The sequence below is a fragment of the Microchirus variegatus genome, assembly GCF_963457635.1.
Source record: "Microchirus variegatus genome assembly, chromosome: 20".
Lineage (NCBI taxonomy): Eukaryota > Metazoa > Chordata > Actinopteri > Pleuronectiformes > Soleidae > Microchirus > Microchirus variegatus.
In genome coordinates, this window is record NC_139821.1 from 12,624,300 (window position 1) to 12,649,424 (window position 25,125).

Consider the following 25,125-nt stretch of genomic DNA (forward strand, 5'->3'; position numbering starts at 1 on the left):
TCCACGGAGCCTTCGACGTCACTCTCGCTTTCTCTTGTGTTTTGAGTCTGAATAATGAGCTGCACAGTGTCCTCGCGCCTGACCTGACGATGATGATGATGATGATGCTGCTACTTTTCACAGCGCTGAGGGCTGAAGGGTGAAAAAAGGGAGGAACGTCTTCGTCTCTGTTTGTCCCCCCCTGAAAAGACGACTTGTCTCATGTCCAAGGAGACCGTCCTTCCTCCGGATGGGCCAGCAGGGCCAGAGAAGGGCCCTAAGCAAGAGACAAGTCCACTGCTACCTGCCTCACACGGTAAGGACTGGACAGAGCACAAACAAGAGGTGTTCAAATATATAATGAAGTGTTAGGACAGTGTGTAAATATGTCCACATCTGCACTGGTTCACATTTAACTACATGACTCCTACTGAGGGTTTGACACCCACACACATACAGGCAGACGCATAGATGCATAAAATGTAGCCATTTGCACTTTACCTGCAATTTTTCACCCCCCCCAGAATTTGCCTCACAGATGAGTGAATGTGTTTTGTTTGACAGACTCCCTAAGGTTTCACATCTTCGTGGTTCTAATATCTGTTTTGCAATGGAAACGACTGTTAGGTTTCACACATGACGCCACGTCTAATTATAAATCACAACACATCGCATACAATATCTGTCAAAAGTAAGTGTAATGTGATTTTTTTTTTTTTTAATATTTATTTTAAACCATACTGTGCAGCTATGATAGGTTGTCACTTCAAGTTTCCTGCAGCACAGTAGGACATAGAAGTAAGAAAGCACAATAAATGACAGAAAAGATGCGTAGAATATATAAAAACATACCAAAAGATACAAGAACCACTTTTGATTAAGAAGTGCATGATTGGAAAAAGTATAAAAAGACCTATTTAAGTCGGGGTCAGTGAGCTGCATCATACGTGCTCTTAGACAACCATGTTGTCGACAAGAAAACACACAATATTGTAAAAATGGAGTAGATGAAGACCAGAGCACTGGTTGGTTTACTCCTCTATGAACTGTCAACTGAGTATCTTTGGTTTGTGGACATTTGAGACGACAATTTTGAGATATGGGAAACAAGATAAACAACTTTTACCATTTTCCATTTGTGCATTTCATGATAAATTGTATAAAAAAAGCAAGTTATTTGACAATGAATGAAAAATAATCCACTGCAGGCTTACAAAAGTGTTTGTGTTCATTTGTTTTAGTATAACGCCTTGCTCGTATGCACACAAAGTTGCCTCTCGTGGATGTTTACAAAGGCTTTCGCACAACACGTGAAAATGAACTACGGATACACATCAGTCGAGACGTCGTGTTTCCCGTACGATCAAACGTGAGAGAATCGGTCGGAAAAAGGCAATTACAGAAACGTGAGACAATGATTTCAATAATGAGTCACTGGTGCATATCAGAACTTATCAGACGTCTTGGGACAATATCGGGCCTTGTCTTCTAAAATGATGTTTTTGTGACTTGCAGGATACATCCGTATCTGTGCTCCAGTGTTAAGTGGTAATCATGTTTTTGCTTTTTTCCCCCTCAATAAAGGCTACGGAAACGCCCTCGTGACTATTAACAGCAACCGCAGCCAATTATAGTTTTTAATTAACTTTATAGTTGCCCCTAAGATTATCACATGTAAAATAAGCTTACCCCCGCACCCCCTTTTCATTTTTCTTCAAACAAGCAATGAACCGTTAACCATCCTATTTATACCAAGCATCATTATGGCACTGTCAAAAAATAGCAAAGTAGGACAAAGTAAGCAATCACTGAGGCTGCTGGATTGCGAATGGATTTTTGCTGGACCTTCAAAGGCGGTTGCAGTAAAGACTGAAATTCCCCTCTCTGGGGACTGTGGATGTACAGAGAATAGGCCAATTTATTTCTAACTGTGATCACTAAATACTGCAATGCATCACACGGTACTGCTGCTATCACACTTGCTGCTGTCATACATCAGCTCCGAGCTGAGGTATGTGCCATATCTGTCTGGAGATATTGGCCTGCGGCCGCACGTTTCCGCTCCTCCTTCTATTACTGCTTACAAACAGAGAGAGCGTTGTAGCTGTGAAACAAACACATCAGGCTCTGGTAAACATGACTGCTAGGTTTCACCAGGGCATTCTTCACTGGAAAAAAAAGTGGCTCAAGATGAAGTATGTTACTGCAAACCTGAAGGCTTTGAGGAAAAAGATGGCATAGCAGCAGGCAGCAGGCAACAAACCAGTGAATCAAGTCCATGTGGAAGGTTTATTTACTGAACAAAGCAGCAGTGTGCCATGAGCAGAGCGTCAGCCACTCTCAAAGTCGAGGAGACTGAAGGGAATGGCTTAGAGATGATGAGTGAAACTGTCTCTGGTGTTTATGCGCAGCTATCAGGCCTCGAGTTCTTGCCCACATGCTTTTTCCAATTTAGATGAATGCAGCCTTTATGGCAGTAAAAAGCAGCAACTTGGCAGGTAGAGCACACCCGGGAGCAGAAGGGGAGAAAATGAGATCCAGAGCTCTGGCACGGCCTTTACCTGAACCGCCCCATCGTGTTGTGCAGCCATTTGCCAGTGCCCTGTGTTTTTTCTGGCAAAAAACTCTCAGTGGCCTCTGCGTCCTTTGACTCATCCAAGTGTCCCTGATATTTTGTCCACTGTTCATTATAGGATAAACAACTGAAACCCTACTGAAACTCAGTACTATGCTTCTTATAGCTGCATTGTGTAACTTTTTAATGTGTGTAGGTTCTAATGCTTCCAGATCATGGTTCTCTAAAAAAGTCTTTAAATCAGCAACAGTTCAGAACTGAATCAGCCTCTTAGATGAAGTGAAACATCCTCATGAAATCTAGGTCTTGTTCCAACTGATTCAGTGTCTTGAGAGCTTGTTCAGTTGTTTATGTTGTTACTCTGCTTGGTCTTTGTGAACAGAAACTATGTAAAATGTTTTGTATATGTGCTCTATCAGATCTTACTGAGGGAGTGCTTGTGTGTATACAGCAGCAGCGCAGCAGCTGGTGGGGCAACAACTATGTAGTCTGTCTTGAAGCGAAACAAACTTTGCCAGGCTACATGAAATGGCTAGTGCTGTCAAACGTTAACGCGTCAAAGGAGTTTAACGCCGTCAACGTTAACCCACGACGCGTTTCCATGACAACTGACCGGAAAAAGACGCATGTGACGCCATGTTTACGTGGCGTCACATGCGTCTAGTCTGTTAGTCTGTAAAGTCACGTTAAACTTTATGAACAGAGGCCCACATTACGCAGTACACAGGTACGCTGTTTATTTGTAGCGCTGCTATTTCACTTTAATAAACAGACCGCTCCAGTTTGACTGTACGCGTGCTAACGGCGCTAAAAGGAGCTAATACAGCTAACAGAGCTAACTGGTAAACTGTGCCTATTTTTGGTCAGTTGTCATGGAAACTTGTTGCGCATTAACCTATTGCACAGCACTAGAAAAGGCAATACTGCGAAACAGAGTTGTCTGGAGCTGATCGGCTTAATCAGCATAGTTTGATCGCTTCCATTTTTTAAATTTTTTTTGCGATGGTTCTACCCTCTTGAATCCTGTTTGACACTCGATGCTTGTGTGATCCTAGATGACCGTGACAGCGAATCGCCAGGAAGAACACCATCTCCCAGGAAACCAGCCACTGAAGGACCAAGTCACGTGACAGCCGAGAAGCCTAATTATTCCGAGCCCGTAAGAAGTAAGTTACAACAACCTGGGAAAGCTGTGGGCAGACAGCGGGATATCTGTGTGTTATTTTTAGTGATAAACAGCAATGAGCCGTTTTAATTAAAGACAGTCAAACTGATTAGCATATTCTGCTTGCACGCTGAGGTGATTGGATTAAACTGCAGTGGATGTTTAGTGATGTTTTATTTAACATTTTAAATGGTTCGTAATTTTCAAATTGGACTCCATGCACTGGCTGTCAGGAATAGTTTTTGCTTTGACAGACGCACAGTGTACTGTACGTGAACAAAGCAGGGTCAGTTAGCCAATGAAAATATTAGCTTCAGTGTTTCCAATAAAACGAACGTCAAGATAGCGCCGTGGTCTCTTTGCAAGTGAGTAATAATACCCGTGTGCTTTCGCTGTGCCTTATTGACCAAAACATGGCTCGTTTCGTCTTATGTTAGTTCTCCTTCCAAACCTCAAACTTGAGCTGTGGAATTGGGGAAATCCTGTTTATGGTTTTGGCGTTCGCCATCACGATGCACTGATTGCATCTGAGATGCAATGTTTTTTTTCCCAAATGTTTACCTTTCTGGAAAAGAAAAGTGCATCAGCTGTTTGAGGCTTCTTTTTTTTTGGGTCTGTACTCTCTTTCACCTTTTAATCAACATCAGGTGAACATTATTCCTGTCACTGAGCTACCATAACGAACATTTGTTTTAGAGCTTACAGTCAAAGCTGACTTTTTGTTTTCCTTTTTTTAAGGTAACTTTAAAGCACATGTTGTATCTGAAATAATCACAGTGCTCTTTGTGAATGTTCTGTGCTTCAAAGAGGTCTTACAAACAATCATTTGCTTTTGAACTGCGGAGTTATTAGCAGCTGTAATTAAGTCTCGATGCACTCTTGTTCTGTTTAATGACGTGATACAGAGCTATGAATCGCAGGTCACAAAAGGAAATCAGTTTAGCGTGTGCGCTTTTTATTGTTCCTGAGATGTGAGATGTGTCAGCAAAGGCTAATAGCAGCTGATTGCTTCCATCCATGTAAGTGCCCAGCTATAACACAGATTGTGTTTGCGTTAGACACAACAGTGCTTTTGTTTCTATGCTGTCAACATTTCCAGGGTGCCTTTTCTTGCCTTTTTGGTATTAGGCTTAATGACTTGCCAGTGGGTTGTTTACTAAAGCAGTGAGGAAAAGGGGGGGAAAAAAAGATTTTCTGTCAAGAGGTCTTTCTAGCTTGGCAGGTGTGTTGTGTAATGCACTTCGGGCGGGAGGCATGCATTCTTTCATCTCAGCAGATACAGTAAGCCCCTGTGACATCAGTTTTGCGTTGTAATTGAAGGCAACCCCCCCCCCCTTCACCCCGTAAAGCACACATTCACAGACTCTTGCACCTATGCATGTACACAGATGGTCTGGTAAGGGAATTTAAAAAAAAGAGGATATGCTACTTGCCTTTGGAAAGAGTTGAAAGTACATAACGTTGTCATGTCAAGTAAAGACATCACTACAACACTTCGTGTTTGTGCTGTGATAATATCTGTTAAAAGATTGTGTACCTCTGTCTTGGAGTGGTTAAATCAGAGTTGGCTTTTTTTTTTAACATTCACAGCTGCTCAGATCTGCTTCTCAGTAAAAAAAAAAAAAGCGTTTTTTGTCCAGTAGGAATGTGTTTAAATGGCATTAGTGAGAATGCAATGCTAAGAGTTGCATTCAATAAGCATTAAGCACTCTAAGCCATGAATGATTTTCATAAAACTTACATTTTACAACTTGTGCAGTGCCAAATATGATATTTATTTAGCCTTATTACCATTCTTATTTATTGTAATAATGACTTAAAATAGTTCCCTCACCTTTACTTGAGCAAGGAGTAAATGATACAAAATAGTCATGACTAATGTTGCCACCAAGCTCCGACTCGTTTTGTTTCTTGCATGGTTGTGATGACACATTTCACGCACGGGTGACACCAGTGTGAGAAAACCACCACAGACCGACAACTGACAATGGTGTAACTCCACTATATCATACTGTGTGTTGTTTCTCAAGGTGCAGTGAAGATTTCACGTTGGCGCGGGGAAATTAAGAGGCCTCTTAAACTGTTAAGAAGTAGGAATTCAATCCAGAATCGTGCGCATTTCTACATCCTGATCGTCATAGTTTTTTCCCTCCGCTCTCTGAATCAAAGCGTGCGTACGACATGTGCATGGTGACTTTTCCGAACAAGTGGAAGCCTATTGTAAAGTCGCAATAACAGCACAGATCCAGTTACGTTTCATGAAAATCGTGTTTTGACAAGCTGTCCCATTTAAAACCGGAAAGTAAACATGGCAGTGGTTTCGCTGTAATTTAAAACACATTTAACATGTCTTTGTTGAGCACAACATCAGCATGTAGCAAACAGGACTCAAAGGGTAACTACATTTTGCCATGTGCAATTTGCAAAAAAAACCCAGAATCATTAGATTTGTGACCTAAAAAGCTGAAATGCCTGACATTGTTTTTTCAGAGATCCATGTCGTTGGTGAAAGAAAAAGCTGAAGTGTTGTTGCTCATGGGATTGCCAGCCACTGCTGCTTGTTACTGGGAAAAAAAAGTACAATTCTGCCCTTCCTGTAAGGCCTTTGTCAATGAACAGTTCTTCTGTGGTTCCACCATCCTGGGGGAGGAGGGAGGATCTTGTGGGGGAGACAGACATTCCTCAAGAGACCGTTCTTGGTTTTCAAACAGCTGATATCTCCTGCAAACAGGACCTTAGCTTTCAAGTCCTTGCCTTGAAATAAATTGCCACCACCCAGGACCGGTTTTAGGAATTTAATCGTCACATTATTCACTGGATTGTCAAATACTCTTTCTTTTTTTTATTATTTTAATGGTTCTGTGTTTGATAAAGATGACCTTACTAGCTTCCAGAGTACAGGTCTGTATTTTATCTGAGGGAAATTCTGTAGTGAAAAAGGAAGGTCAAATAACATGACTCCCTTTTTTTTTTGAGAGAAAGACATTAGTCTGACCTTTGTGTGAATCCCTGATTGGGCTCTTTAGTGGCACACCTTCAAGGTTATTACCTGTGCGCAGAACTGACCTTTCAGAAGAGAATTTGTGACCCCTAATAAATGCAGTAAAAGGGATTGTTTAATGGGAGAGTGTCTTATACTTACACCTGTCTTGCAAGCACAGACTCCTTGACAGAGCAACAATTAAGAATCACACACAAAACTATAACGTGTTATGATAGTCGACAATTTGCAGAGTTGGACTGGAGATAAAACAAAGGGCAAGTGCCTCTTCATCATTTTCATCATCAGCTGTTGAATAAACACTGGTGGACTGTCACACTCTGCTTTCAAGTTACTTCGGGCACTTTAAGACATTTTTAACCCGGGATATTTTTTTTTTTTTTCGCTTCAGAAACTGTGTGGTGATTGTTGTTATGCAAGATTCATATCTTAATTATAATCCTCAGAGCCCTGTCTCTATGGAAATAATGTGTCTAAAGCTCAGACCTATTATAAACCCAACCATAATTTTCAAGTGATTACTTAGCAGTGGGTCATGGAATCAAAAACTGTATAAATAGGGTGAAATGCTAGTGTAGGGGTTGATTAAAATGGCCATTGTAATTCTACCTCTGTTGTAATTATTTTCTCATTGTCTTGGTGCAGATAGATTTCATATGGGAAATTTCAAGTGTGTTAATTAGCATATTTTACCCAAAGTGCCCGCGCCTATTCACAGTAAATTTTTTTCTTGAAGATATTCAAAATACTTGAGCCAAATGATTAGATATGCATACCTCAATTCACAGACTGGAGTCTTTTAGGTGATTATGTTCGATATACGACAACATTTATGGATGGTGACCAGTGTGGAGGAACAGGGAGGATTTGGTGAAATCATACAAACGTCAGTGGACGCTCTGACTTATAGATTTATCTGGAGATGATGAGGACGATGATGGAAGAAAACCACGTGTACTGTGTTAAAAGCAACCAAAACAAAAGTCTTCCATTTAAAACTGAAGCTGTAGTGAAGTTCTGATACATTATGTGCTATTATAAAACACCCAAAACTAGCAATTGAGACCTGATGGCTTTGGATGTTTGCTGTTCACACATACATATACTTTGGTAGGGTTTCCTCAATCCAGGTGCTGGACCCACTGCCCTTCTTGTTTTAGATGTTTCCCTGCTCCAACACACCTGCAGAAGCCTATTAACTACCCATTGATTTGAATCACTTGTGTTGGGGCAAGGAAAATTCCAGAACATTCAGGCCAGTGGATCCCCAGGAACATGTATCCACAAGATGGATAAAACCTCTGAGGCTGGAAGTTTGTGTAGCACTCTGTGCTGCACTGTGGAGCCAAGAATAGAACTGTTCGCGGACTTCCGGTTTTTCGGATGTCGTTGCCCTCGCCAGCACTCTTGCGTGTTCTTCAAAGCAGAGCTCCGCGAGACAACTATTCCAGGAATTTAGCGTTTTGACGTCCCAGTGAGCACGGAAGTCAAAATCACGTGTTTTATCTCCTGTTCTTAGACTGAGGAGGACCACAAAAACATGAGTGAGTCATCTTTTTGCACACTTTGGCGACTGGTAGGGCCTCTAGAGTCCCAAATATAAGATGATAAAAAAAAGTTGATTTTGCATAATATGGGACCTTTAATTGATTTATTGAATTGAATGTTTCACCATTTGAAACAGGTGAATATCGCTGCTCCATTTTTACGAGTTCTGCGTGTTTGTGCCTGAATGGAACAAAAGGAGAGAAGCAGGAAACTGAATGGCCGTCCAAACAGAAATTATAATTTTTATTGTTGTTGTTTTTATGTGCTACTTTCCATTCAACTAAGTTTTGATTGGCTGGGGCTGAGCAAACTCTTGCTCTAGCTCATCGTTTCGTTGCCTTTCGCAAGTGACTCGCAGTGAGAAGGAAAAAAAAAAAAATCAGCTAGTTCAAATGAGAGCAGCGCAGGGGGGATTACGTGGCCTCTAACAGGGTTTTGGCTTCAACATTAAGGTTAAAACCCTTTTCTATTACTGAGATCTCTACTGATGTTGCCCCCACCCAGCCCTGACCCCCTCGAGCTTCCAGCTCCTTGGCCTCTTCATGTTTGCAGGTTCACTGCCTCTCTTGCTAGGTCATTCTGTCAGACCCCCTGATCAGTGGAGGGTGACCAGGGGACCAGGGAATGGCTCCTGTCCAGACGCACACAGCAGACAGCCACAGCAGACACGGGCCCTGAAGAGTGCGTTACTCCCCCCCTCTCCTGCTCCCCTTCTCTCTTTCAGGCTAGAGCTAAAATCGATACAGGCGTCTCCGTGTTTAAAAAGCCACTCAGAGGCATACGAGCAACTCTGCCTCAAAGGCTGATCTCTCAGCTTAACGCCTTGATTGGCATCCTGAAGAGGTGAGGCGCTGACCCACAGCTGTCCCATTAGTAGAGGGTTAATGTTGAGATTGATGCTGAGCAAATAAAGGAACTAAGCATGTGGATATTTTGATAGACCGTCTATCCCCTTTCTGACCCAGAGTTAGACCTTCTGGCTTTTAAGGAGTGGTGGAGCTTCTGCCAGATCCTCCTCTCTGCCTGCACTAGTTACTGTGTGTACACTGCATTTATTTGGTGTGTGTGTGTGTGTGTGTGGTTTTTCCCTGTGTTTGCTACTTTTGCACGTGTTTGCCTTTTTTTTTTTTTTTTTTTTTTTTTTTAATGTGCGCATGTGCAAGCCTTGCGCGCCTGCTGTTGAATGAACAAGTGACTTTCCCGTGGAACTTCAACTTCAGTGAAGAGATTTTTTTTGAAGCCGTTGGAATATTTGAGTCATCGATGTAACTGAAACTGAAAATACCCCCACTTCCCTCCTCTCCTCTTCCCCTTCCTCTCCCGTTCCTCTTCAGCTCTGTCGCTCAGTTTGTGTTTTTGAGTCATCGGCGAGGAGAGGTTGGAGTATGGAGCCTGGCAGTTCCCTCAGGCCTGCTCTGAGTCACGTCATAATTGATCTTTATAGAAATTGTGGCAGCTATCCATGTAAAGCTTAAATCTGTGCAAGATTTGCAGCTTTTTTTTAAAAAAGATATTGCAGTCGCACATATTCGTCTGTCTTTGTACTACACTCCTTTCTTGGAAGTTAAGAAACAGATGAGGGAGAATGAAAGGCGTTTGACGAAGCTTCGTGCAGAGTCGGGGCTTGTGCAAATTCATCTCGGAAATGTGGAAAGGAGGAGAATAAGGCGCCATTTAGAGACTCTCACAGCTGCCAGGTTGCAGGCGTTGATCGCTCCTTGATGTCTTGCGTTCTGCTACATTAGTAGCACTCAAATTAGTACCATGCCAAATTCCACACAACAGTGGGGAGAGCAGAGACCTCTGTGGCCGGAGCTGGTCTGTGATGAGGTGGGCCGAGTGTGAATGACTTCCCCCCCTCAACGTGATTCATGTAAGAGAAAATGGCACCTCATTGGGAATTTCGGTGATTTAGATAGCAGTCAGACATATTAATCTGAGAAAATGTTCCATTTTTAAATCAAAGGATAATTGATGAACCCCCCTCCTCCTTCTTTCTCCACCTCCTGTCATCCCTTTCTCTCTTTCCCACACACAAACACACACATAGACACCTCCTGCACTGAGCACACAGAGAGCTTCCCGTCGTCAAATCAAGCTCTTGTCTTTCAAGTTGCCTTTGCTTCTGTAAAATGTAATTAAACAGGACAAGGTCCGAGGGGGATTATTTCTTTCCTTCTCAATCAGCGGCAAAAATAAATTTAAATTAGGAAACCCCTGACACTCCACTTCTCTCTTCGCCAGATGGAGTTTGTAGACGCAGCACTGGTGATGGGTGGTGGTGGTGGTGGTGGAAATAATAACTGCTGTCTTCAAGTGTCACTTCCCCTTCAGCACGTTTGAAGGAGCCAAATATGAATGACTGTTATGGGATCGGATAGAAAAATAGACAAAAAAAAAAAAAAAATGTGATGTTTCCTGCTTAGCCGAGATGCTACACAATATGATGAGCAGTGACAGGCGAAGACAGCTAATATAGTTCTGTTGGAGGCTTCCATAGCACACACCCACCCACACACACACACATATAGAGCTTGTCACTTTTGCTGATGAAGATCCAATATCAGAGCAGAGTAATTTAGCGGTCTTCAGCAGTCATCGCCATCATGTAAGAAGCCATCATCCTTATTGTATCTTGGATAATTGCAAAACATTACTGGTGTGTATTAACTGACACGGCCAGGATTGCTGTCTGAGGCCCAGCGTCACTCCCCCCCCCTCCCGCCTCTCATATACGTTAGAACAGGAGACATTTTTGTTTGCCTGTCAGGTCACTGTCCACGCTGTGCAAACGCTCAAGACAATACCACGAGATTGGCCAGACGCCCACGTCTTTACACGATAGAACTGAAACTGAAAAGTCAGTTTTTAAAATCACATCCTAGCTCTTGGTTGACAGTCGCCAGTTTGCTCTCGCTGCCGATCGATGCATTATGTAGAGTGCAAATCAGGTTTTTGTTGTTGATGTTGCGAGTCACTTGAATGATGATCCACGATTTGCTTGTATGTCTCTTCCAACATGTCCTCATAGACAATAAAGGAAGTCCTTGTCCCAGAGTTTGGAAGGTCAAACGGTAAACGAGGCTTTGATATGCCCAAGGAAATTTTCAATCAGAGCCCTTTGTAATAACATTCATTGTACTATTTTCCTATCTCTGTGTGTCCCTCTTACTCGCTCTGCAGTATAATTCCCCTGGTTTTGCGTCTATAAATATGGGCAGGGAAGATGTATAATTTCTAATGAGAAAATATATCCCTTTGGATTGAAAGGCAGGAGCTGCCCCACGTGCTGCTGTTTGTTAGGAGGAGAGATGATACCTCGGGCTGTTTTGGCAGAGAGAGGAGGGGGTGGAGGCGGCAGCAGCGGCGGTAACGGGGAAGTGCGGCGAGGTCATTGCACATTTACAAATTAGCATTTCAATCATGCAGGTAACATGGCCAGCCGAGCAGAAAATATACATGTTTTTCTAATACAATGCACAAAAAAAGATAAACAAAACACTGGTGTGGAGTTAGACGAATTAGCATTTCAGAGCTAACCGCCGCTATGTATTCTGTGCCGCTTCTCTTTGGGCCTTCAAACTAAAAAAAAAAAGAAAAGAAAAAAAGCCGTCACATCTTGCGCTCATATTCAATTCAGTGTTAACTCGGCAACTCTTCTTCGCGTTGTGTAATCGCGACTATTAGGAGATAACTACAAGATCTGGATTGCGGTGTTTATTTGGCTGACGTGACGTGACATTTGAATAACTGTATGCTCTTTATGACGGGCGTTCGTAATAAGCCAAGGCAAACACCTTTTCGTCTCCCGTCTTCCTATTTCGCTCCGTCTCGGGGGCATTAATATTAAAAGGACCTGGGCTTCAGAAACACAGAGCTCGTGTGGTTGCTCAGTGCGCCCCCTGCTTTACCTGCAACTCTCAGCGACGCGGTGTGCAAATGAGAATCTTCACGCTGCCCTGTTTGACCTCTGTGTTATATTTTCATGTTCTTGACTATTTTAAAATTCTTGTTTATACAGCTCTGTTTCAACTGACATGCATGCATGCATATTCCTTCCTGGTAGGTCCTCCTCTGTATTTGTATGTGTGTGTGTGTGTGAGAGAGGAGGAGAGATCCAGTAGGCTGACACATATGTATGTATGCTGTACGTATGTGTGTGTGTGCATGTTTCCTCTTCTGTCTTTTGGGTGCAATTTCCAGCTCCCCCCTGTAGGACCTATTTTCTGTGACAAAAAAAAAAACGGAGGTGTTTATATACTCAGTTTTACATACAGAGCGATCCCCCCGCACAGCTCTGGCACAGCTCCAGCGCTCTCCAGGTACTCCGGTGCTTGGTCCCTGTGTGGCGCAGACACTGAAGACTCGGTGACAAATGGCAATTATATTTGTGTGTTCTTCATGAATCCATCAAACACTGGCCTTTTAAAATGCTCCCCAGATATTTGAGGCTGTCAGCTACTAGTCGCTGGGACCAAATTGGGATGCTGCTTAGACAGTCAAGAACTACTCACCCCCTAGTTTCCTCTGTGATGTGTGTGACAGCGTGTGTAGGGGAATACCATGTTTTATTCAACTACAAATGTACACCCTCAACAGTTGTTGATGTGCTAGAAATAGGGCGGTTATGAGTCCAATTTGAAGTGTGCGTTTGTGCCTCCGTGTGTGCGTTCATCCAATTGTTCCTTCAAAACATGTTATGTTTTAATGCGACCTGTCAGCCATTGTAGATTCGTTTATCCCGGGACACCTTCCCCTCTGGAAGACGAGCTTGTTGTAACAGCACAACTTGCATATATATATATATATATATATATATATATATATATATATATATATATATATATATATATATATATATTTAAACTCAATGGAAGTTCCCCAAATTTTGAAACAGGATGTATTTCCTCCTGTTACAGGATACAGCAGCGGTGCAGGGATTTCTTGAAAGGCCCTGCTAATATTTGCAGGAAATGTAATACTCAGATGTGGAAGTTAATGTTCAAAAACCTAATTAGTGTAATAATGTCCAAGCATGTGTACTAGACATTTAAAGAAGTTGTTCTATGCTTATGCGTTAATTAATTTTCTTTGTCTTTATGTTTGCCAGTGCTGCCTTTTTTTCAAAATCTATATTTCTACTTCTCTATAGGTTATCGTGAGAACAAATTCTTTTTGATTAACCAACTTACCGACTACAGAATGATTCCAGTAGAACTTTGCTGTATTTCTGCTTTCCCCTCATTATATCTTCATTTGTCTCGCGGTGACTGTACAAGTCTGTCATTGCCATCTTTGACAGGATCATCATTATCATGATCAATGATTATGAATATTATTCCACTGTGTCCATTCATCTCCGTCAGGATAAAAATAAAGCCTGCGAATGTCTGTGTTAAGACTACCCAAGAACCTGCCGCCGATGTGCCACCGCTCTGCAGAAGTGAAGCACTTTTTTAGGGGTTTTGCAGTCAGAAACCTGAGTCGCTGCCTATGTACTCTGGGGTTTTTACGTGGTGGTTTCTTAATAACTGTTTGTACTTTGGTAAATTGAAGGCTTGACTTCCTCAAAGGGAAAGGTAATTATGCCTCCAAGTCTACTTTGGCCTTTTTGTGCATGGACGTGTGTCTGTGTGCGAGTCCGTGTGGTTAGTTTGCTTAACCTAAACGGGCACGACGAGTGTGTTATTACATCCGATACTATGAGTGATTGATTGAGGAGCTGCTGCTGCGTTGTATTGACTTCAGCAGAAGCAGGTGGATTATTATTATTATTTATTTCTTCGCTGTGCATTGTGTCGAGTGTCTGGTCTTTGCAAATGAGTTTGGACAAGTTAATCATTAAATTGTAGAGCGGGAATTCCCACGTTCAACCAAATAAATGTCAGCCAGTGCTGGTTTTTTTTGTTTGCACATTAAAGCACGAGGCTACATCTGAGAATCAAATTATGGTAATTCTTCTGCTGTACATCTGTCGGTATACAAACAAGAATGCCAACAGCAATTCATACTCCTTCAGTAAGAGGAAAATAGGAGTTACGTATGAAAATAAGTCTGACCTGCTGCTTGGTTTGTTCACTGTGCATCACAGAGAAGTGATGATTCATCTTTGTCCTGTTTTTTTCCGGATGACTACAACATTCAGCACGTCACTGAGTGACTCATCTTAAAAAAAATATTAGACATTTTCTTTTGAATGTCACCCTTTTACAACATCCTCCATCTTACAAACATCACTCTTTATCACCCCAGTTACTGATACATAGACATTTTTGTAATGCACCTTTATTTTTCTGTATGGTATTTGTAAACCCAACAACTGTCAGGGGTGAAACTGAATAACAGATGTAGAGTCTCCTTGTTAGAAAGCTTTAGTCTCCACACATTGTCATAGGCAGACTGAAAGGCTTTTGTCTTTTCGAGAAGAAAATCCATCAACCTGCTCTTAAATCACTGCATAATGAATTTTATCGCGTGCTACCCAGTTGTCTAATTCAAATTGCATGAAATCCTGATCCCTTAAGTCTTTATTTGTTTATCAGAGCAGCATGCCAAACCCGGAATGAGGAGAAGGGGAAAACCCAGAGTGTGTATTTAATTGCTTTGTTTTACATCCACATGCACGTCCAGCTTCTGCCTGAGTGATGTGTTGTTAAAAAGCACAAGGCCCGATTCCCCCACGCTCTCTCCCCCTCTTGTTAACTGTAATTGCACTTGTTGGTGAGCTGACGGTAAGAAAATAGAGATGGAAAGAAAAATACCAGCATCATATTAAAGATATACTGTACGTCTTTCATTTGAAAACAGGCTCCGTCAAGCAATACTATCAGACCTGACTCGGATAGCATTTGTGTTTGCAGGAGCGGACGGGGTCAAGAAGTGTTTTCAAACGACTTAACATGTTTTTGGAGCAATAGAATTAACTTTTTAGGGGAGATTCTTTGTGTTTTCTGTCATTCTTTAGCCTACTCCCTGTGTCCAAAGAGACAGAGAGAGCTAATAGGCTTAATTAGCATTTTGTAACCTCAAATTTGACGAAAGTTTGAATTGAACAGACTGCATTCCCTTTGCAAAATTTGTTGACTGCCAAAACAAGCTATATAGCTGAAAACTGCAGGAATCCGTAGGGTGGCAGTGCCGTTATCACACAGCCAATGTATATAAAGCATGTATTGAATGGTGAATAGCTATAGCTTACACAGGCAAACTTAAAAGGAGATGAATAATTCACAAAATCTCAAGTTAACCATGCACTGGCGGCGTGTGCACATGCACTGTGGCTCTGATGTGAAGGGAAGGAGTAACTCCCAGTAGAGCTGAATGTGCAGGTGTTCCTCTCAGTAAAATGCCACCTCCTTTGCTCGCTAACATCCTTTGCCTCTTTCTTATCAGACAGGTCGCTGTCTCCTGACTTTGTGTGGCTGTCACACATACACTCGCAGAGACGGGTTGAGGCCATCTCTGAGCTTTCAGAGGGAAGGAGATCATTACTGTTGCAGACAGCAGCTATTTTGTATATGCACAGCATCACAGGCTCTCTTTCTCTTTTTTACCGTGTTAATCTCTCTTTCTCCCGTTTGAACTCACCTGGGTTCTGCTCCCGCAAATGTCTGTGCGCCTCCAGCAGTGGCTTTTGTGAACCTGTCACATATAAGGTTCCCCCGCTTCTTTCTGTCATTCCGGGTTGAGATGTTTGCCATATGATCGATATTATGATGTTAGGGAGTGGTGGCAAGATTTGCTGAAAATGATTTAGCTGAGAACGGTGTCTCCACTGGTGTTCGGTCGGAAAGAATTGAACATCATAGGGAAGAGTGACTTTTTATGTGAATAAAAGATATGAAGTGTAAGGTGCAGAGAGTGCGGATAAAGTTATTTCTCATTTAAAGTAAAGTTTGAGTGTTTAGCCACATAACAGTGAAAGAAAATAGTTATTTAACTTAAACAGCTTTTGGTGCTCTTTTATTATGAGCTTTATTCCTTTATTTAAAACCCTGAGAAGGTTGAAATACTTCAGGGAAGTTCATCATATAAACAATATTTCAATAGAACTGAATCCACACGTGCAACGTTTTACTAAACAGTAGTAAAAAAAATAAATGGGTTTTCTTATTCATGTTTCTCTCCAGCTCAACCTCACTCCGAGTCTCAACGAATACGCTCGGAGCTCGCCGAGGGAGACTCTGCCAAGGACCAAAACGGCTTTAGCCACAACAGCACTGGCGTGCCAGCACTGAGTAACGGCAGCGGAATCCACCCTGGCATCGGCGGAGCCGGGGCCACACACGTGTGCTCCTGCGGTGCCAGTATCAGCACGGGCGCCGCGAGGGGATCGGACGCCAACACGAAGGCGGCGCCGTCCGCGCCGACTACAGAGCAGCCCAGGAAGCAGCCGTCCACGCCTGTGTCTCAGAGGATGCAGAGGAAATTGAGGTCCAGCTTGTCAGTCAACAGTGACAGCAGCAGACGCAGCAAAGGCAGCTCCACTGGGTCACAGAAAGCACCTTTACCAGAGGGTGAGTATCCACACACCAGGTAATAATGACAGCTAGTAAAGTACACACACACACACACACACACACACACACACACACACACACACACACACACACACACACACACACACACACTGATACTTGTACTAACTATTCTAACACTTGTCATGTGGCATGCTTCTCTGTCTGCTTCTCACCTTCTGTTGGTTATCAATTCATACATTTTCTGTGTTTATTGCATCAGTTACATCCATGTTCCTGCACCTGTTCCTACAGTGAACAGACAGATACGTGAGATGGCTGCAAACAGTGTGAATGAAAACACAACGAAGCCTCCATGAAAAGTCAATTAAAAGGAAATTAATTCTTCCCAAAACAGTTGTTTGAAACACAGTTGCAGTTTGAAAGACTAGATGCTGCTGCTGCTGCTGTATACACAACAACCCTTCCCTCAGTCTGATAGTATTGCTTGACAGGGCATGCTTTCAGATAAAGGACACAGCAGACAAATACTGTTGAATAATTTATTTTTGTGAATACCAAACGGAGGCAAAATAATAACAAGAATGCCAAAATGTACTGTAAAAGTACTTTAAATGAAATAGATTATGCAAATTCAACGTTTTAATCATTTTAATACTTTTTTGACTCTGGGTGCCAAATGAGTAGGCAAAGTGTGGAAAAAGATGACTCACTCGTGTTTTTGTGGTCCGCCTCAGTCTAAGTACAGGAGATAAAACACGCGATGTTGACTTCCGCACCTATTGCTACGTCAAGATGATACATGGAATTGTTGTCTGGCGCAGCTCCGCTTTGTCGAGCGGAAGTCCAGAAAGTGTTCTATTCTTGGCTGCACAGTGCAGCACAGAGTTCCACACAAACTTCCAGAGGATTTACGTGTCCAGTTCATATATGAAGGCAATGTGTCGGTAAGGATGGGAAATTATCACTTTTCCAAATGCTAACTGCTGTTAGCTGCCCAAGCCTCAGTGACGCTGACATAGTTTCCTGTGTCTTAGTTGCAGTTTCATGTAAAAGAGAAATACAACAAACAATTGTTAATGCAATACGTTAGTATTGTTAGTAAAATGGACAATTCTGTACTTTTGTGGGAGTGTATATATATCTTGTCTTGCGACATGATGGGCTAAGAAATGGAGGAATCCTTAATCTGCAGTCACACAGTGAAATGAGATCATTCTCAATGTCTTGGCAGACAAACCCCTGAAATAATACCTTCTCTAAGATATTGATAATAAATTCTTACCTCCTCTCACCTTTTAATGATGGTAGTGCATGACCTCCCATATTTATCACTCCCGTCAAGCAAATGACATTTTATCCCTGTCCTGTGGTTTTTATTTGCTTAAACCACAAGTCAGAGAGTCCTTTGGCCGTGCGGGGAAGCCGTCACTTTGTCAGGTGCAAGGCCGAGGTGAGTCCAATAATGAAGGCGGTCTGCTGGTCTTTTTCCATTGGGGAGATAGGTGTGACCGTCTAACGAGGCCGGAGAGCACGGGGTGCCTATTAAAAGTCGTGACCAGCTTTCTTCAGGCTCCTCAAGCCCCCTCACACCTCTCTGGACCCTTCCTGGATCGCCCTTCCAACCCGTCAGCACCACCCTGGTTTTCATTAACGGGACCCCGTCGCCTCCCATGGTGCTCTCTGTGCACGTGTTTGTGGACATGCATGTGTTACACAGCCTGTATAATACTAAAGGTGCAGTGTGTGACTTTTGGTTTTGTGTGTTGGATGTTTTTGTTCTGCCTCAGTTTAGTCTTTATTTACAGAAACGATGCAGTTTTATTTGTATGCTGCGTTCCATCTCGAAACGGGCTCTGTCAAGCAATACTATCAGACCTCACATATGGAGGCGTGTGTATACACTGGCAGTTTGAGCAGTAGTATTCACATCTGACATTTTTTTGTGAGCGTTTCTTTGTGTTTTCCGTCGTACTCCAACCCTTTTTCTGTTGTGTCCGTCTGTCTTGACATAAATCGACTCACTTCCTGTACACGGCATGAGAATATCGCCGGGCAACATGAGATCTAAACACTGCTACGCTGAGAAATACAGATGCATCGTGTGAAATTTCACAAACTAGTGGTTTGTATGTAGCAGATGTTTATTTTATATATAAAAGATTAGATGACTGATGATTTTCATGGGTCTGGCAGAATACAGTTAAAGACCGTCAAATCTCTGATTATACTTCACACTTGAAATATCATCCGCCAGATGTTTTTCAGACGCATCATGTTTTAAACATCTCAATTAGCAAAGAACAGAAGAGAAAAAACAGAAGCTCAACAAGTCTGTCTCATTAAGGGGTTTTTTGTGTTGCTTATTTGCAGACATGAGAGCTCTTAGAATCAATATGTTCACTCTTAACTATTTATTTCCCCCAGGAAAACAGCCAAGCTGTTGTGTTTGAATGTTTACACGGATTAACATAATCTGTTTGCTTGTGAAATTAGCCTCCTAAACAGCCCCCTGAACACAGAAAATAAAAGGCGTAAGCTAGCATGAACTAGCTCTGGGGATTCTGCTGCCGCCTTCTGTTTTCTTGGCACACGCTGTTGGCAGCCGAGCCAAATCTGCGATAACACGGCGACGCCTGACGAGTCGTTTACATCGCTGCTTTTGTTTTTTCGGCAGGGTGTCAGCCGCCTGGGCCGAGTTCCAAACCTCTGTGTGTTTGTCTGTGTTGTTTAAGTGCACGTCCTCGAGGTTTTTCCTCAGTCATACATTATAAACACACCTGCTTTCATGTGCATGGACTGAATCTCTGCTGTCCAGCCCCTCATCCTCTCTTCTTTTCACCCTTGTGTGCCCTCCCTTGGCCACCAAGGCTTTGTCTGATCAATCTCTCTTGCTTTATTTTTGTCTGTCAAGCCATCTTGCCCTCTCTCTCTCTCTCTCTCTTTGTGAGTTTGAATGTTTTGCACAGCTTGCCGCTCCGAGGCCCATCCAGCTTGTTTTCTGTCATGACGCTGCTCCCTTTTTCTTTTTTTGTGATGTTAGCTTTCCAGATGTCTCAGACTATTTCCTTAGAGGCGCAGGACGTTGCTTTTTGGCCCGGCAAACTCTGGGCTTCATCGCCACTTGCTGACATTAAACAGGGAAGCAGTGTCAGTGTGTGCTGTTCCGTCTGTCTGCTGGTTGGTTTCACTCATGTGTCCGTGTCCGCCTCTCTGTCCGTCTATCTCTGTTTTCCTGATGATGTACCTTGAGTTCGGGCTCTCTTGTGTACACCGTACGACCCCCCCTCACTCCGTCCGTCTCGCTGGCTTCTCTAAGATCCAGGCTAATCGTTGGTGTTGAATTATACATCCAAGTGAATAGCTGAGATGGCGGGCCCCGCTGCTTAATGCCTGTGTACTGTGTTTATATCATATTCAGTCCACACAGTTTCATTCTGATCACTGGCATGGCTATACCCTCTGGGTCCTTCAAAGTTTGTTAGGCTGAACTTTGAGGTTTTGTGTGTGCTGTTGTGGCTGCACAGTGTTTGTTGCTCTCGTTGGCGTTTTGCAGCAATGACTCTAGTAGATGGCAGTGCAGAATTCGGTATGACTGTTTCCATGCACAGCTAAGTTGAGCTATGGTTGTAGCTTGCCGATGCCGTTTAATTGAACTACTGTCCTTGTCACAGTATACAAGCAGTATATACTGAATCCATGTGGCGTCCCCTTTTCAACTTGTTGTCCTATTACATCATAGACTGAAACAACTTTAGCATGTTGAGTGTCTTTCCAAGTAGGTTTGGAACTTCCTCATAGGAAAATAGGAACACACTTTCACTTTTGAACAATAGTATTTCTTTGCATGCAACTTGCTATCAACCATTGTGAGTTTATATTTATTAGTGTTGGGCACTAGGTTAATGCATGACGCGCTTCCATGATGACTGACTGGGAAAAAACATGCGTGACGTCATGTTTACGTGCCGTGACACCGGAGTCCAGGCACCGTTTACCAGTTAGTGCCGTAAGCACGCCTAGAGTTGAACTGGAGCGATCCGTTTATTAAACGAAAAGAGCAGCGCTACAAATAACCAGCGTTACTTTAGAGACTCATTTTAACAATCCGGAGTCACGTAAACATGACGTCACGCGTTAAGATGCATTAACGTTGACGCCGTTAACGCGCCCAGCACTAATACTTATTAATATTTACAGTATAAGTTTGATATATTCTTGCAATCTTTTTCTTTTTTGTGTGTGAACAGTATCCATTTTACCTTTTACACCTTGCTGTGTATCATACACAGAACTCGACCAATTAAAAGTCCCCATTGTTTTGTCTTTATATCAATATATTGAATTCTTGAAGCTCCTCATTAGTCCAAAAATTACACTGTATTTCACCATGTTTTTGTCTTTGTGTACTGGCTTCTGCTGTTATTTCTTGGTCAAAGTCATGGTATGGGAGGTGTGGAGCATGTGCAGAGCACTATGGTTGAACATATTCATGAAGTAGGGTACAAATCCAAATGGCAGTATCGACTGAGACACATTTCACGTCTTTTAAAAGAGTTTTTTCTCTTTCTTTTTGACGTCACGTAAACGTACGCATCGTTGTTTGCGCTAGCTTGAAACAAGTCCGAAATCCTCGCTCCCCGAGAGCACTGCACGCATTCACGTCAGATGTTTCAAAGTGCAGATATTATTCTCCTGCATCTCCCATCAGTGCCAGTTTCATGGTCTCAGATAAGGATAATAAGATGCATTCAAACTTCAGGCACCCTCACAGACGCTCAGATACATCCACACCATTGCTCCTTTCATGTTCCCTTCTCTATCTTGTTTGTATCGCAGTCGGCCTGTGCTTCTGGTCAGCTCTGCACCCCTGAGCGCCACAAAAAAAAAAAAAAAAAATCCTCTTCTTTGATTAATCAAACATGAGCATCCAGCAGTCCTGAGCTTGCCTTCCCATGCCGTCCACCGCGCTTCTTCTCCCTTTCGCTTTCCCTCTAACCCAATCAGTAACAGCTCTTCTGACAGCTCAAGATGGCCTGATGAAAGTTATGCTAATGCAGCCCTGTTTGTAATGCTATTTTTCTGCATCCATCCACATCATGTCTTTTTAACACTCCAAAGCAGCAATGCTCCGCTGGTCCTTAGTGCACGGCTGCAATGAGATTATGCCGGGAAGAGCATCGTGATGATTTAGTGACTTGGATTCAACGAAACAAGTTGAAAGTGAACACAAATGATCACTTATTTAAATACAAATGTATTGTTCTGTATTTAATCCAACCTGGCAACCTCTGCTTTATTTCATCCAACAGATATTCAGCCCCTTATTTAGTTTTCTATTGCGGTTTTCTGTTGTTTTGTCTAATCTCAGTAAATGTCACCTGAGTGTCAGTTTTGAATCCTCACTCGTTGTTCACTTGTGTTTTTTTTTTTTTTTTTTTTTTAATCACTGTCCCTCTACATCTGCTTTGCCTCCTCTGACAGTAAGGCCCCATTTTCTTTTTTTGCTGGGCAGAGTTTCCACACTTTACTCCAGTTGTTCCACTGTCGTCTGTTTTCCACCACCTGGGGAAAACTGCGATAGCTGATGGGGGAGAACAAAAAAAAAAAACCCTCCAAAAAACGACTGTCCTTTCCTTGTTTTGGTTGTGCCATTGTGGACCACACTTTTTTCTTTTCTGGTACAAATCGAGCCTTCGTTTTCCTGGGAGATTTCATTAACAGTAACGGGAAAAAAAGCCTTGCAAAATCATGTCAAGTCTGGACATGATATAATGTTATGACTATACCCCAATATGACATAGAATCGAGAAAAACAGACATTTCCAACACTTTAGATTAGGGAACACATATTCACCATTAACTAGGTGCTTACTAACATGCATATAAGTCGCATACTAGCCCTTTATTAGTACAAATTAAGCATGTATTAACACCTTATGTAGAAAAAAACATAATGTACATAATAGGGGACATATTAAAACAGAAATATGTTCGCACTAAAATCACCGTGTTAATGCGAGTCCCAGTAAAACTTGTTTTTCTATATTTCATTACCTTTGTCAAACCAGGCCAGCAGAATTTTTAATGAAGCCATTCAGAAACATACTCGCGACAGTTAATGGGCACATTGGTAATTTCAAGGGAAGCAGTTGCTGTGAAACAACAACCCCCCGAGAAACCCTTTGCCACCGACCGCACAAAGTGAAGAGGTTAAATGTTAATCAGAGGTGTGAGCGTCGCCCGCATTAATCCAACTATTTGCCACCGAGAGACTCTTGGACTTCGCTAATCATCTTTGTGTGATCAACCTCGCCGTTTGCATGGTAATGCCACAATTATTTAACAGTCCGTTTAATCAAAACTGCAGGAGAGGAATTTATTTCTTCGTATTTTACTTACCTTTGTCAACCGCCCCCCGCTAAATTCGTCCTCGCCCTTTTTGCCACACATCTACAGGGCTGTACCTGCCGAGCATGCGCTTTCCCTGCTTACTCACCTTTAACGACAACTTTTTTTTATGGGAATGTCTTTTGATTTGCCTCGTATTTATTTAACTGTGCAATTTGACGTTGGCGCAGACTGCTGCGTCCACTGCATCCTGGCCTGCCTCTTCTGCGAGTTCCTGACACTCTGCAACATGGTGGTGGCCCAGGCCTCTTGCGGCGCGTGCACGTCGGAGGCTTGCTGCTGCTGCTGCTGCGGCGACGACCTGGGCGACGACTGCAACTGCCCCTGCGACATGGACTGCGGCATCATGGATGCCTGCTGCGAGTCCTCGGACTGCCTGGAAATCTGTATGGAGTGCTGCGGCATCTGCTTTCCCACATAGGGGGGAGAGAGGCGCCTGTGTGGAATAACTGGACCCCGGGATGAAGGAGAACGTATAAGAACGGCTGTCACTTTAAATTCAGCGTCAGACAGGAAGAAGTGTGTGTGTGCTTGTGTGTGTGTGTGTGTGTGTGTGTGTGTGTGTGTGTGTGTGTGTGTGTGTGTGTGTGTGTGTGTGTGTGTATGTGTGTGTTGAGTGTGTGGGCTTCTCTGTAACAACCAGCTCAGCAGGGATGAGAAGTAACTCCAGATATATGAACATCACTTAATAAATCTTTAGTTTATAGTAAGTTTATGTTAAGTATTCTCTGGAACAAAAAAAATACTATAGCAGATTTTATTGTTTTTCTTTTATTGTTATCAGGAATAGTGTTTAATTGTATCTCATTTTTTATGATAATCTCCAATACTTGCAGTCTAAAGGCCACAGTATACTTCTCCGACTGTTTAATGCGTTATCCAACTGCGTAACCACGGAGACCCCTCGAGCCTTCATAGTTCTCCGTCACGCACTGCAATTTTTCTGCCTGATCAGTAGGGGTCGCTACGCAAGGTTGTTGTGCTTCTGGCTACAGAGCAATGGCGTCCGAGAGAGAGAGAGACTTTTGTTGTTGCAGCGGAATAACATTGAAACAGTGGCTGTTTCTCACCTGAAATAAATATTTTCAGTGTCCCGGAACGTAGTTTTAAGATCATTTGAGGCGAGAAATTAGCCATTTAGAGTCTGAACATGTGGTTTGCGTATTAAGATATGACGTATTTATAGTTTGGCAGCGACGTTGTCGGCGGTGATCATCTCCGCCTCTGTGGCACAGAGCAGCGTTATCTCGGCCAGTCCTGAGGACCAATCGCCGTCTCTGTTGTCCTTTCACGGAGTGACGGACACTTAAAAAATATTTTGTGCAGCCGGAGACGACACAGAGACTCTCCGACAACCTGTCCGGCGACATAGAGGGGGGTCTCCGTAACCTACGTAGAGCACTTTGCGCAGAAGTATATATAGGGCTTTAGTACTCTTACGACAACACTGTAAAATGCCAGAGTGATGCATGCTGTGTTTTTACAGCAGACTTTTCACTCACACACCGATCGACTGGAGCACTGTAAAACAATCGAAAACTGGTCAATTATATCATTTAGTACATTCCTACACTAAGAGTAAAGACAAAATGCTATTTTTTATTATAGATATAAACTGGACAACATAGTATACTGCACACTTTTAGTGTCTCAGTGTCTGAATCTTTGGTTTGACTGGAAATACAGTTTGGGTCCTCGTGTTTTCAACACAGAACATTCTCTCCAGTTTAATGTACAGTGTAAAAAATAAATCTCTCATATCTTTATTGCTTTTAAATTCCTCCCTTACCATTAGAAATCGACAATAACACTTTGCCAGCTGAATGTGGCACTTGTTTTTTTTTTTATTCTGTGATGCTGTTTTGCATACACGCTGCAGAAGAAGTTTTTTTTTTTTTTTAATGGTGACCGTGGTTACCACATAAGCGCCTTTCGGGTATCAAGCCCAGTGACATCACAAAATACAGAA

General features: G+C 42.6%; 1 protein-coding gene across 1 annotated transcript; it reads left to right on the forward strand.

Moving 5' to 3' along the window:
• Positions 1-201: 201 nt before the first annotated feature.
• On the forward strand, positions 202-23,577 carry mdfic (MyoD family inhibitor domain containing; the record flags this gene model as incomplete). Its single annotated transcript, XM_083907339.1, has 4 exons — positions 202-295; positions 3,610-3,720; positions 16,398-16,784; positions 23,327-23,577. The coding sequence occupies 4 exons, from the start codon at positions 202-204 to the stop codon at positions 23,575-23,577; spliced, it is 843 nt and encodes a 280-aa protein (XP_083763465.1).
• Between the last annotated feature and the right edge of the window lie 1,548 nt (positions 23,578-25,125).